The sequence below is a fragment of the Sphaerodactylus townsendi genome, linkage group LG03, assembly GCF_021028975.2.
Source record: "Sphaerodactylus townsendi isolate TG3544 linkage group LG03, MPM_Stown_v2.3, whole genome shotgun sequence".
In the NCBI taxonomy this organism is placed as follows: domain Eukaryota; kingdom Metazoa; phylum Chordata; class Lepidosauria; order Squamata; family Sphaerodactylidae; genus Sphaerodactylus; species Sphaerodactylus townsendi.
The window spans coordinates 172,195,355-172,209,455 of NC_059427.1; the positions used below are offsets into that span (position 1 = coordinate 172,195,355).

General features: G+C 45.8%; 1 protein-coding gene across 4 annotated transcripts in view; it reads left to right on the forward strand.

Annotated features, from left to right (window-relative positions):
* Positions 1-14,101, forward strand: part of RHBDL3 (rhomboid like 3) — a 258,878-nt gene that overhangs the window by 108,331 nt on the left and 136,446 nt on the right. The window contains exon 1 of one of the 4 annotated variants that reach the window (XM_048490915.1): positions 2,480-2,706. The exons of the other annotated variants lie outside the window; for them this stretch is intronic. Within the exon in view, the coding sequence (XP_048346872.1) occupies positions 2,677-2,706 (30 nt within the window). The 5' untranslated portion in view covers positions 2,480-2,676. Of the gene's footprint in view, positions 1-2,479; positions 2,707-14,101 lie in introns of those variants that run through there. 4 annotated transcript variants of the gene reach the window in all.

Below are 14,101 nucleotides of genomic sequence, written 5' to 3' on the forward strand. Positions count from 1 at the left end.
TGGGGAGAGGAAGTTGTTCGTAAGCTGCCTTGAGTCTCCTTACAGGAGAGAAAGACTGGGTATAAATCCCAACTCTTCTAAAACAGAGAAGTTGGAGGGATAAATGGTTGGGTTACTCTGATTTCTCAGTTTCCGATTTTTGCATGCTTGTGAGCTTTGCAGTTATCTCCTACTTAAGAACATAAGAACAAGCCAGCTGGATCAGACCAGAGTCCATCTAGTCCAGCACTCTGCTACTCGCAGTGGCCCACCAGGTGCCTTTGGGAGCTCACATGCAGGATGTGAAAGCAATGGCCTTCTAACTGCTGTTGTTCCTGAGCACCTAGTCTGCTAAGGCCTTTGCAATCTCAGATCAAGGAGAATCAAGATTGGTAGCCATAGATTGACTTCTCCTCCATCAATCTGTCCAAGCCCTTTTTAAAGCTACTTCCTTTTTAAAGCTACTTCCTTCCCAAATGCTTAAAACAACACTCCAAATTGTGTTCCTCTCAAGTAAGGTAGTGAGCAGGCAAAAAGAGACATAAAGTTTGCAGAATGCATGTTTGCAAAACATTTTCTGAACGCAGGTTTTGGTTTGTGTCATCACAGCCCTCAAATTCAGATTTCTGTACCAAACCCGCTCAATAACTGGGGAGTTCTGGTAGACCTTTGTGATATCAATTAACTGCCCAGGCCAGGATGAATCATTGATCTACCTGGCCCAGTGCTCTCTGCTTTGACTGGATCTCTGTTCCTTCCCAGCTCCTTCAACCTGAAATTTGGCAGGAAGTTGCCAGGGATTCAGCTTGACCCTTTCAGTACTTGACCCCTCCCTCAAAAGCACCCTCTCAAAAGGAGAACTCTGCTGAGGTTTTGAATATGCATTCTACTTAGGCATTCCAGATTTTTTTAAGGTGAGGTATGAGTGCCATTTCACAATAAAGACGGAGATTTCTGCCAGGTATGAGTGCCGTTTTGTTAAGTCTCGAACCTTGAATCAATAAACGGCCACTGGATTGTTGATCAGCAACGCTTATTGGAAGGCAACGAAGCACCCAGCTTGGAAAAAGCCAGTTCTGGAGAACCTGGCTTCTGTTATCCCATTTATTCAGAAATAATCCTTTGTCCGTTTTTTGCAAAGAATGTGAGAAATAGTTACTTTGGAGCTGAGGCACCCCAAGGTCAGCGACAGATAGAGATAAAGCCACCTGCCCTCCTCCTGCCCCCACAGAGCAACAAAAACATCCCATTTCCCATGAGAGCAGAGGGTGTCAGGGGTAAGCCTAGGTATCTACAAAGCATGTGAAACCATAAAGAAGAGATCAAGGGAAGACTATCCCATTACAGCAGTGGTAACATATAGCAGGCTGGTTACATATATCTTGTAGCGATTACATTGAGCTAGGAATGCATCTCAATCTAGAAACAATCACCGCCCGTATATTTTGTAACAACTACATCAAGCTAGGAATGCATCTCAGTCAACTAGCTACAATCCCTGAAACGTTTCACAATAAAGACTGAGATTTCTGTCAGGTGAGGTATGAGTGCCATTTCACAATAAAGACGGAGATTTCTGTCAGGGTGGCCGCTTTATGAAGCACTTTGCGTATTGCCTGGGCACACTACCTGGGAGGTTCCCAATTTCGCCTCAGCCCTGAACTCAGTAGGTGGCTTCTACCATCAACTTTTCCTCTCAGCGGCAGTGGAAGGTTATATTCCCAGACTGTTGTCAGTGTTAAATAAGACTCTAAATACTGGGGGCCTAGCCTGTGTGCACACCTATGGTATATAATTAATGAAATAATATTTGTGAAGTGTTTCGGACTCTTGATACATGCTGTATACATTTCAGCTGGGGTTTAAGGCATTTTGTCTTCCACGGAAAGGTTTGTTTTGGTAGCCGACTTGGGAGAAAATCTGCTCTCCTTTTCATAAGGTGGAGAGCTAAATCTGTTTTTATTTCTGCGACTGATCCCAGAGTTGTTCGTGCCTCTAGAGGATGAGCTCTAGAGGAGACACTGGTGTTTTACGGTTGGTAATTCCCCAAGATATCAGTCCATTGTTTATCAGCGGTTTGTCTCTGGCCCACCCTATTTGTGAACTCATCCGTGGCTAATGTGCCTTTAATTAAAGCAGCAAAATAATTTGAGATTCAAAGTCCAGCCCCCCCACCCTCACTTCAAAACTCTTTTCTCCCACACCCCCTTTTAATGTAAAATATTCAGACCACCTTTTCTCAATTGCTTTATTATGGGACCTGTCTGTCTCAGTAGAATCATTTTAAAACTTTGTAAGGAGTGGGGGGAAGAGTCTAGTCTCGGGTTGGGCTGTGATTATAGCCATTAACATATTTACATTTTTGCTTAAGAGCTTGGTGGGGGGATCAAGGGAATTAAGGACAATTGTTATTGAAATGCCGAGGAAATCTTGCATGAAATTACCGTTGGTGCCCTATTGTCGAGGGGATTCAGGCCGTCCACACCCTCAAGCAGTTTGGTTGCATTTAGTTCACTGAAGTATGAACGTGGAGGCTCTGGAATAATGCAGCTGAACATCAAGTAGGAAACCACAATGTCGACTTGATTTGTCTGTGATCAAGATTGGGCTTAGAATTCAAGGGACTCGGAGTTAGTCCAGACTTTTAATGAGACTGAAGATGCTGGCAGTTTCCCCAGTCCAGTTCTTAACTTAATAATGGATAAATACTCAAAGCTTCTGTTTAAGGTCAGTTTTTTCTTGTTTGGTTCCTTTCTTCTGTGTAGGAAAGAAAGGGGGTGGCGGAAGCTGCATGTTTCTAAAATGGAGAGAAAAATCTTACAGTATTTTGAAAAACCAGTAGAGTTTTCTGAAATGCAGTCGTTCCAAAAGGAGCTTCGGGCAGTTCCGCAGTTTTTTAAAAAAATAGTACTGTGCGGAGACATGGGTGCAGGTAATTAGATTTTCCTTGGATTCATTCAACCCACTAAAAAAGTCACTTGAAATTATTCAAGTTTGTAGTCTGATTAACTGGATAGTGTTAACAGTTCAGAATGCTCTTGCTCTGGTTTTTAAGTCATTCGTGCACAATATGAGTGTAGATTTATTTGGTTCACGCAGTTTGTTGAGACTTGGATTATACAGCTAAACAGGACAATGAAGAGCAGTAGGGTTTGGATCCTATGAACAAGTTCACAGTGTATGTCCCCCCTAGCACTAGTCCAGGGGTAGGGAACCTGCGGCTCGAGAGCCGCATGCGGCTCTTCTGCCCTTGCACTATGGCTCCACGAGCTGAGCCGCCGGCCCCATCCTTGCCCGCCCTGCAGGCAGCAGGGTAGGCGCACCAACTGCCCACAGCCGGCTGGGCTGCGCCGCGGGCTTCCCCTCTCGCCTGCCCCATTGGAGCGGGGCGGGCGCTTTCCCGGCGGCCGGCTAGGCCGAGCCACCAGCTTCATCCTTGCCCGCCCTGCAGGCAGCAGGGCGGACGCATCCATGCGCTTCTCAGAATGAGTGGAGTAAAAGGTAAAAAAACCCAATATATACAGTGTTATCTTTATTTTAAATGTCAAAAATTATTTGCGGCTCCAAGTGTTTCTTTTCCCGTGGAAAACGGGTCCAAATGGTTCTTTGAGTGTTAAAGGTTCCCTACCCCTGCACTAGTCCTTCCATTTGCACAAGATCAGTGGTTTTCAATGAGCCTTTGCACAAATGGGCGTGATAGTGCAAGAGGAAGCATTCTTTGTGGCGGAGATTAGCTAGCTTGCACAGAACACGTTCATAGCATCCAAATCTATATTAAGTTTGTTTAACAATGCAATAGAAGGCAACTGCAAAGCTTAGCACTGTTAATCTAGTGAAAGATAGTTGTGGGTTTTGGAGAATGGATTTCTCATCCCGCTACCTGACTTACATGAGAATTGAATTCCTGATTTCAGACACTAGCTTAAAAACAACGATCACATGGCTATTGGTGTGTCTGCAATTGCCTTTTCTGGCTGAGATTTGGTCTATGGTTTGGGAAAAGCCATGCAGGGTTGGAAACTTTTACAAGAGGATCAAGGGACTGGACATGGTCTCTGTGTGACAGAGTTGGGAGGGGCATTACTTAAAAACAGACCCAAGGAAACCACAAGTCTCATTGACTGTTCTAGAGCAACATATTAATCACTCAACCACAAGGCTGTGTGAAGAATGAACAGTCTCTCCAATCTCCTCGGAAATGTAGTTCCCACCAGAGCCTTTGCAGCCTGAAAGGGAACAGGCAGGCCTGTTCTCCAGTCTGCTCGGTTTGCTAAAGTAAGTGTGGTGAGGGTGCCACGGGGAGGGGGCACGGGGAAGGGGTTGGGGGGAATTTTCTGCCCCCCACGTGACCCAGAGTAATGCGCCTGGTGCGTAGCGTGCCCCCGTTCCCCTGGTAGCTCCGCCACTGCAGCACATGCACCAGTCTGCAGACTGAGGCTGCTAATTCTGAGTTAGGAAACTCCACGAGATTCTGGGTGGTGCCTGAGGAGGTATCGAACCGTAGGCTCCACCCTCCAAAGCTGCCATTTTCTCCAGGCGAACTGATCTCTTGTCATCTGGAAATGAGATGTAATCCCAGCATATCTCCAGGCCTCCCCTGGAAATTGGCAACCCTACTCTTGACTAAAGAGGAGTCAGAAGTTTTTTATTTGTTCCAGGCCTTGGGGAAAACCTTGCATCCTTGCCGGGAATCACTCCACGTTGCCTTTTTAAGAACTTTGTGTAAAATGAGTCTCTGTATCCATGAACTAGTTAAGTAAACAAGAATCATAATTATCCAAACAACGGTAGCAGGTGTCAATAAAAGTATAAGTAAAAGGGCATGGGTGTCATCCCTTCTCCTGTCTACCTTGCATTCATATGTTAAAATGCAATGGCTGAGTGTGGCTGACACCTGTGTAATATGTCCCCACACACCTGACTTATGGCTCTATCCCAGCCTCTGATGAGAAATACAGTCTGGATGTATCACCCTTAAAAGCACGTGGATGTATTTGCCTTCCTGTTATGGAGGTTTATTCGTCTCCTAGGATATTAATTCCCCAATTCGGGGGAGGGAGGGAGGGAATCCATGTTTGGAGGTGGTGTAGGGGTGCGCCGGTGGATTTGCCCTCCCCTGGGCACTTACCCTGGCAGAGGGCAAATCAGTCAGTAGGTGACCCTCCAAGGCAGCCAGACACGCAGCACTCCTGTGACCCTGCTGTCTCTGCTGGCGGAGATGTGGCTGGGGGTGGAGCCAACATTAGTTGGCTTCCACCCGGCCTTAGCCTACCAAAACATCAGCACTGGGTGCTTGAGCTTATGCCTAACCCTAACCCTAACCCTTATCTTGTCCCTGTGGTGCTGAGAAGCCCTCCTGGAGGCAGCAGGACAGTGCTGCAGTGGCGCTGTGTCCCACCACCTGGCCTCTAGATTGGGCTGTAAGAGATACAATGAGGCCAGAAAGCCCATGTTGTCAACTTGCACTTTGGACAGGGCTGGTAGACAGTTCACACTGACCATGTCCTGGTGTTCCTTGACTTGCAAATTAGTAAGGAGGCCAAAACGCACCGCAGCTCAGACTGCACGTGGCCACAAAGGATATAATTTAAAAATGGCTGTGGAGAATAGACAGCAAATACAGACACCGCTGTGCATTTGGAACTGGACATATCAGAGATACGGAAGAAGTATTAAAAGGGCTGCGCTATCTCTTCCTTTGCTAAGACATCCTGGGTTTCCCTTGATAAAAGCTCTGCTGGATGTTCTGAGAAGATTTGTTGCTGGACTGTGGGGTTTTGACAGCTTCATTCAGCTTTCCTCTTGGCAGATGCACAGTCTAAAGTTCAGTACAGCGTATAAATCATTGCAGCTGCCCATGTTATGGTCCTGGATTGCAGACTAGACAGCCCCTGTTGAATAAGAGATAAACTAGTAAGGCCGTTTGCAGCACCTTCACATTAGTTTAGTTTACACTGCTTAGAGCTGCATTGACACTAAAGCAAAGATTCACAGTACAAAGGGAATCACAAAGCAATGCAGCGTGTACAGTGTGTGCTGGCTCAGACAAGCAACTGTTAGTAAGGTACCATGTTGCAAATTAATATGATTTCATTCTTTGCCACCTACAAACCCGACAGTTTTTTTGTTCATATTCATAATTGTTTTAGACTATTAGGGGGAACAGAACACCATATTATAGTGTGTTTGTCTACAGCCCTAGCCATTCAAAGTGTGATTATGGCATACGTTTGGGACAAGTCTTGAAGAAGCACCGTGAGAATGGAACAGATTTACAGCACCTTCCATTGACTTCTCCTGAAGGGAGACCCTTTTTCTTCTTGATTTCATGTTTGGCTCACACCATTAGGCATTTTTGCCTTTAAGGAATTTGTCTGTAACATTGTTTTTGCTGCAGTTGGTTTCTTTTCTTGTTACAGGGCCTCTGTTTTGGAGTTGTGATCTGACCTATACCACTTTGCAGTTTCGGTTTAAATATTATTATTATTATTATTTATTATATTTATAAACCGCCTTCCCCCGGAGGGCTCAGGGCGGTGAACAAAACAAATAGATAGAGCATGATAAAATCCATAATATCAAGGTTTAAATAATAATTAAATATGGCTCTATGTGTTAAAACAACCCCATTAAAATGCAGCATCCTAATATCAAATGTACTGATGGCGTCCTACTAATAATCCCCTAAGAGAGAAGGGGAGAGGGAGGGGGGGACGGCAGGGTCCACAGATGTTGTAAAGAGGAGGGGGGGCATCAGCGGCCGGACTCCCCAAAGGCCCGGTGGAACAGCTCCGTCTTGCAGGCCCTGCAAAATTCATTAAGATCCCGCAGGGCCTGCGTAGCTGGAGGTAGAGCGTTCCACCAGGCAGGGGCCAGAGCTGTAAAGGCTCTGGCCCGGGTGGAGGCCAGCCGCATCATTGAGGGGGCCAGGGATCACCAGCAAATTTGCCTCTGCTGAGCGCAGAGGCCGATTTGGGACATGTGGGGCAAGGCGGTCCCGCAGGTACGGAGGTCCCAGGCCGTGCAAGGCCTTGAAGGTCAAAACCAGCACCTTGAAAACGACATATGGACTATGTATGTTGGTTGTTCGTAATACATTAGGTAAATGGCTGTTTTTATATTTGGCTAACAAAGAAATCACATTCATTTACAAAACCAACTTCACTTGGTAGCCAAAGACTGCAGATTTGACAAAACGATTCCAAATTACATGCTACCTCCTTAAACAATATCCTGTATAGCTACACAGTCCCAGATGATCTCTAATGCTTTCACCAAATACTAATTTTGATCTCCGGGACTGGCTTTTTAGACAGAGAAACAATTTTACATTCTAAGTTTGCTCCATTATATAGCCTTATCAAAAAAGATCACTGCAGAGCCTCTTATTTAGTCGACATAACTTATTTAGTCGACATAACACAATATAAGAAAGGCTCTGACAGCATTATGCTTCCAATCAATGCCAACAATGTATTTGGAAGGCAGATATGCTCAGATACCATTGGAGCAGCGAATTTGCATTTGTGGGAGCAAAGTAGAAGATCTTCCTCACTATATTGTCGAAGGCTTTCATGGCCGGAATCACTGGGGTACTGTGTGGTTTCTGGGCTGTATGGCTGTGTTCTAACAGCACTCTCTCCTGACATTTCGCCTGCATCTGTGGCTGGCATCTTCAGAGGGTCTGATAGTAGGAAAGCAAGTGGAGTATATATACCTGTGAGTAACAATGAAGATAGCAAGGTCAATAGGTGAGGGCATCTGAATAGAAGTAGCCTGGCATGTGAGTAACAATGAAGTATATAGCATGTGAGTAACAATGAAGATAGCAAGGTCAATAGGTGAGGGCATCTGAATAGAAATAACCTGGCCTTGTTCCCTTTGATTGTTTACTGTCTATAGTCATCCTGTGTTTGTGTGGAGCTGATTAGTCACTGTCTTGACGCTAGTGTTTTTCAACACCGGTAGCCAAGTTTTGTTCATTTTCATGGTCTCTTCCTTAGATGCTCTAAGATCTGAATATTCTGAATGCCCTTAGATCTGAGTATTCAGATGCTCTCACCTATTGACCTTGCTATCTTCATTGTTACTCATAGGTATATATACTCCACTTGCTTTCCTACTATCAGATCCTCTGAAGATGCCAGCCACAGATGCAGGTGAAACGTCAGGAGAGAATGCTGCTAGAACACGGCCGTACAGCCCGGAAACCACACAGCACCCCACTTCCTCACTATGTTATGAACTGCCCCTTGTATGATGAGCCAAGGGCCAAGTTCTTTTTTAGTGTTGCATCCATGTACCAGATGCACTCTGCTGTGGATAAAATAAATCTCCTTCTCTCAGACTCCGATCCCTATATTTCTTATAGGGTTGGCCTTTTCGCTTTGGCAGCCTCAAAGATTCAAGCTAAGAAAATACAGAAGGAAACAGTATAATTGAAATTTGTATTAGTCATGTCTGATTTTAAGCTCTGTCGTATTGGAAGGGAGAACGGTGAAGGTTTGAGGGTTTATAAGATCTATTTTTACATGATAAAGCTTTTATTGTATCTTATGTCAACTTCATGTTTTAAAATTGTAATGGCCTATGGCTCTACAATAAAGCTCTTCTACTACTACTATTCATTTACAACATGGTACTTAACTAATGGTTGCTTGTCTGTGCCAGCACAGTGCCCGTTGTATTGCTTCAGAGCAGCAATGACTACAACTCCAGGTGAAAGCTTGCATGTGTGAATGGGCCATCATAGATAGAACCCTTAATGTTGCTCTGAAGCCAGCCATTTTTGCAGGAGTCAGCTCACAGGTCCAGCTGCCACCCAGCAAAGACAGAGAAATCAAATGATGTATGTTTATGTGTGAATCAGGCCTTATCATTCATCAATGGCTAATGTAATTTTGCTGCCGCTGCACATATGAGGATGTGGGTTCGTTTTTAGTATCTTCTTGGTTCTTTCTCAGCGCTATGGATTATCTAAACCAGGGGTCTTCAAACTATGGCCCTCCAGATGTTTGTGGACTACAGTTCCCATCAGCCCCTGCCAGCATGGCCAAGTGGCAGGGCTGATAGGAATGGTAGTCCATGAACTCATGGAGTGCCATAGTTTGAAGACCACTGATCTAAACAATGAAGACAATCACTGGCCCCTTTAAATGTCACTATTGAGCATCACCCAGCTGAATGCAGACGGAATTTCCTTTATAGATAAAGAGTTGACAACAAGTGGGTGCTGTGTATGTTTTTCTTCGCTCGAGGAAGAATTCTCTAAACCAGGTTCAGTGATCTAGGACTAAGAATGATGTTAGATGCACACATCACACACAATGCTTTAAATCTTAGGTTCAGCCCCACACCTATAAACTAAAGAGAATGTCTCTGAGTTTGTACAGAGCACTCCCAAGAGGAATCTTCACAACTGACACCCTGTGCTCATGTCATGATGATAGACCAGTGGTGGCGAACCTTTGGCACTCCAGATGTTATGGACTACAATTCCCATCAGCCCCTGCCAGCACGGCCAATTGGCCATGCTGGCAGGGGCTGGTGGGAACTGTATCCTGTAACATCCTGGAGATATAAGGTTCACCACCACTATGATAGGCTCATGTTTAAGGTCAGAGGGTATGATATCTGTTTTGGAGACTGATGCTATTTAATTTGTAAATGATCTGAAGCAGGGTCCCCAAGAAGAGAACTGGGAATGTTCAACCTGGAGAAGAGCAAGTTGGGGTGGGAATATGATTACTTTTAAAAGTATTCGAAGAGCTCTCCTTTAGAGGAGGGTAGGGTGCTATTTCAGTCAGTAGTGGAAGATAGAACTTGTGCTAATGGGTTTAAATTATGGGTAGGAACATGTCGGTTTCTTTGATATTAGGAATGTCTTTTTTAATAATAAGCGAGGTTCAGTGGAGGAATTGGTTGCCCAGGGATGCTGTGAATTCTCCCTCCTTAGAGGGGTTTAGGTAACAGTTCTCTTGATGCCTGCCAAGTGTTTTATAAAATAGATCAGGCCAGGTGGACTTTTGCCCAGCAAGACTTCCCTTAGGTCACTGGAAATTCGATTGCCACTTTATAATATTGCTTTGCCAGCAGTTGTGTCTACAGATCAAAGATCTTTGCTATTTGACTGTAGGTAGGCCATCAAAGCCATTTTGTGGCTGACTCCGCCTCTTGTGGTAGCCATTTTTGACAGCCATTTTGTGGCTGGTTCTACCAGGCTGTGTTGAAATGTCAAAAGTGCCAGCATCCTTGAAAAGGTTGGGATCCCAATCTCAAGACGAGGGATGAACTCCAAAAGGATCTCTCAGAATGTGTGAGAATATAATGGAGGAAAGCAGAACAGTGTAAACTGCTTTGGGTTCCCATGAAAGGGGAAAAGGAGAGGTATACACAGGGCAAATAAATAATGTAAACAAGTCCTTGTTAGCTTCGGAAGCATCTTACTGGCCACAGAAGTAGAGCGTAGGACTTGATGGACTCGCGAGGGTCTTATGCTTTTCGAGAGTTGGTTTTGTTTTTTTCTTTAGGCCAATTAAGTAACAAGCAGGTGTAGGCGGGCAGGCTATTGACAATTTTATATCAACAGTTTTATGGGTATCAGCAATGCAGTTTCACGACAGGGTTGTGCTGATACCAAGCGCATATGATCCATTGACTAAGTGTAACCCTATATTTCAGAATGGGTTGACCCAGAAAGAGGTGGAGACTCAAAGCAGCAGAAGGCTCCAAAACTGGTGAAGTTGGAGGAAGCAAAGCTACCAGGCTGGGACCTTGATTTAATTCTTTATAAGCTCTTAACACCTTGTTTAAGGGCTTGCTATTGATGTATGTAATTGATGGGAGTTCATTTGGGGACCTTCATCATCTTGTATCCCATTCACCAAGCCTCTGAAGTCTTCATATGCCAACCACCAGCAGGAAGAATTGGACTTGGCATTTATCAGTAGATTGTCAAGATAAGGACTTGAAATGCTACCTAGAAGGACTGTAAATTGTTAATGTTAAATGTTAATGTTAAAAGTGTTATTTGTTAAGGAAGTAAACCATTTTGTTTTTAAAATTTAGTTCTTTGCAACTCCTTCCAAGTTCTGCCCCACAGAACCCACAGTTAGAGGTTACATAAACAATCTGCTTTTGTGACATCTGGCGTTATTGTCATCCTGTAGACATTTCAGTTACTCCATTTGAAGGAGTCTCTGTGCCAGATTTCCTGCTGGCAAGCTATTCCCTTTGCCCTGGGATGTCTGCCAATCCCCTTTTCATCTGCTAGGCCCAATCAGTCCCTAGGCTTTGTTTTGCTGTCAGGAAACAGCAGCAAGGTTGGCTTGGGGTGAGGAATTCTTGTCCTTTTTTACCAAAGCGCGTGTTCATGTACAAAACGTTTCCACGGAAAAAATGCCTCCCTGGGCTGAACATTCTCCTATAAAGCCTCACCTCTTTTATTCTGGCTTTTTTTGTCCAAGTGACAAGCTTGATATCATTATTACGGCAACTGGAAGCAGGGAGGCCAAATCTGGAAGATCAAAGGCAAATGTCCCCACTTAAGATCCAGCTGAAACAAGACTGCCCTGGAATGACTGGAAATCACAGTTTGTTTCTAGTAAAGATTCACACTCGTGAAAAGAAAATGGCTTCCAGTTCAATTTGATGCCAATTTGGCTTTCCGCGTTTTGTGAGTGTGTATCCCCTAAATGTTAGCTATATAACAGTGGTGGCGAACCTATGCTTGCAGGTGCCAGAGGTGACACTCAGAACCCTCTCTCTGTGGGCACCACGCAAACAGAGTCCCCACATCTAGGCTGGCCTGGGCAGCTGGAAACTCAATTATTAGCATTAAACCTAAGATCTAGTTTTGGGGAAACAGTGTAGAGTAACTCTGTTAAAGCATTAAACCCCACTGATTTTCATGCCAAGAACTGGCGTGATCCTTTACCTGGGAGTAAGCTTCAGGTTGCTGGCAATGGGGCTTAACTTCTGAGTAAAACCCTCCTAGGAGTGCGTGATTCACCCATTGGAAGAGTTGCATGGTTTCTTCAAAACAAAGCCACCAACTACCACCGAGCTTACTCCCGAGTAGCATGCCTTTTCCGGAATAACCGTTTTTCTCACAAACTAAAACCTCAGTATTCAGGTTAAATTGCCATGTTGGCACTTTGTGATAAATAAGTGGGTTTGGGTTTCAATTTGGGCACCTCGGTCTCCGAAAAGGTTAGCCATCACTTTGCGCTATAACAATTTTCTCTCTCTCTCTTTATTAGTCTCTTCTCTTATAGGCGGGATTATGTAAAGTTTTAGAAAACCTCCTGGGCAATTGGGACCCTGACCTCTCCAGTCATTTAAAAGCCCTAAAAGAGGAGACTCAGAACATTAGTACCTAGCACAGTCCCTCCTGATTTAATTTACCATGATGTGCACTGTAAGGAGGGACAGCGGATGACTCCATCCTTCTGAAGAAGCCCCCCCTTCATGGTAAGGCCACTGGGTCATTCATCTTCCAGTAGGGCAAGTCATCCACATGATGTGCCTAAGCTAACCTCCTGGGTGGGTTTCATGCGCCGGCTGTTTCTGCAGTGAATACAAGCCCAGGGACGCTAAAAACTGCGTCCCTGAGGAGGGACCATACGCGGCCAGAGCTGCTGCATCGCAGCAGTGACCTCGCCACCAAGCAGTCGCGAAGGCGCTGCTTCGAACCCGTTTTCAAGCGAAAGCGTCTTCCAGCGGCTGCCATCACGAATGGCAGCTGGCTGGAAGAGCCATCCCCATCCCTGAACACCGTACCTCATCTCCGGCTTCCGGCATGTCGCGAAGGCCAGGGGACCGCCTGGCCTGCGACTCCGTCGCCCATCAGCTCGCGGGGTGTGTGTGTGTGTGTCCCCTGGCCTCTGCGGCGTGCGGAAGCCAGGAGGCGAGATGCGGCATTCAGCGATGGTGCAGCCTGTTTGAAGGCTATGCCACCTGCAGCCCTGCCCGGGACCGTCGTGTGAGCGGTCAGTGCGGCGGCGTTGTTTATCACCGGCGCACCCGCGCCAAGCGCAATGCGGAAGGGCCTTCTTTACAGTCACATGGAGGAGAGCAACCTCCCATTTCCCTATGCCTCACCCACCTGCTGCAAGGTGTGTTGCCCCAAAGACCATTGCAGCTGATCTATGTTGATACAGCCACCGATGGTGCTGGATGAAAGTGGAAAATGTAGACTAGGCAGCAGCCCTGCAGATCTCATCTGCTGGAGTCCTGGTCCCCCTCTGGAGCTCTGCTCCCTTGACTCTAAATGCAGCCTGGGTGCATAACTTCACGCAGCAGCTATGGTGGTCTTAGATCAATGATATGGCGAACCTTTTACTGAGACGAGTGCCCAAATTGCAACCCAAAACCCACTTATTTATTGCAAAGTGCCGCAACGACGGGTTTAACCTGAATACTGAGGTTTTAGTTTAGAAAAAATGGTTGGCTCGAGTGGCGCATTACTCAGGAGTAAGCTTGGTGAAGCAACCATTACCGGCGGCGAATAGGTGAATCCGACCCTAGGAGGGTTTACTCGAAGCAAGCCACATTGCCAGCAACCGAGCTTACTCCCCAGGTAAAGTCATGCCAGGCCAGCCCTAGATGTGTGTGTATGTGTGGGTGGGTGATTTTATGCTCCCCACGCTGATGAACTCTGTCCACGTGTGCCCACAGAAAGGGCTCTGAGGTGCCTGGCACCCGTGCCATGGAGTTCACCACGCTGTCTTAGATGCTTTCTCACCCACTTTCGAGTGGATCTGTCTAACACAAAAGAGCATCTGTCTTCCTGAAGTCCTTAGTGCAGCTTCAGGTAGGTCCATGGAGCCTTCCTGACATCCAGTGTATGCCACTCCTTCTTCCGGGTGCACCAGTTTGGAGCAGAAAGATGAGGGTACCACTTGCTGGTTTAAGTGAAAAGCGTGCTCATCCTCAGGACAAAGGAGGGATCTGTCCAGAGATTTGGTCCTAATGTTTCGCCTACATCTATGTCTGGCATCTTCAGAGGCATGTCCGCGGTAAGATGTGTTGAAACACATTATGCCTCTGAAGGTGACAGCCATAGAGGCGGGCACAACATTAGGAGATAAAACACGGGACCACCATCTTGAAGCCCAGAAAC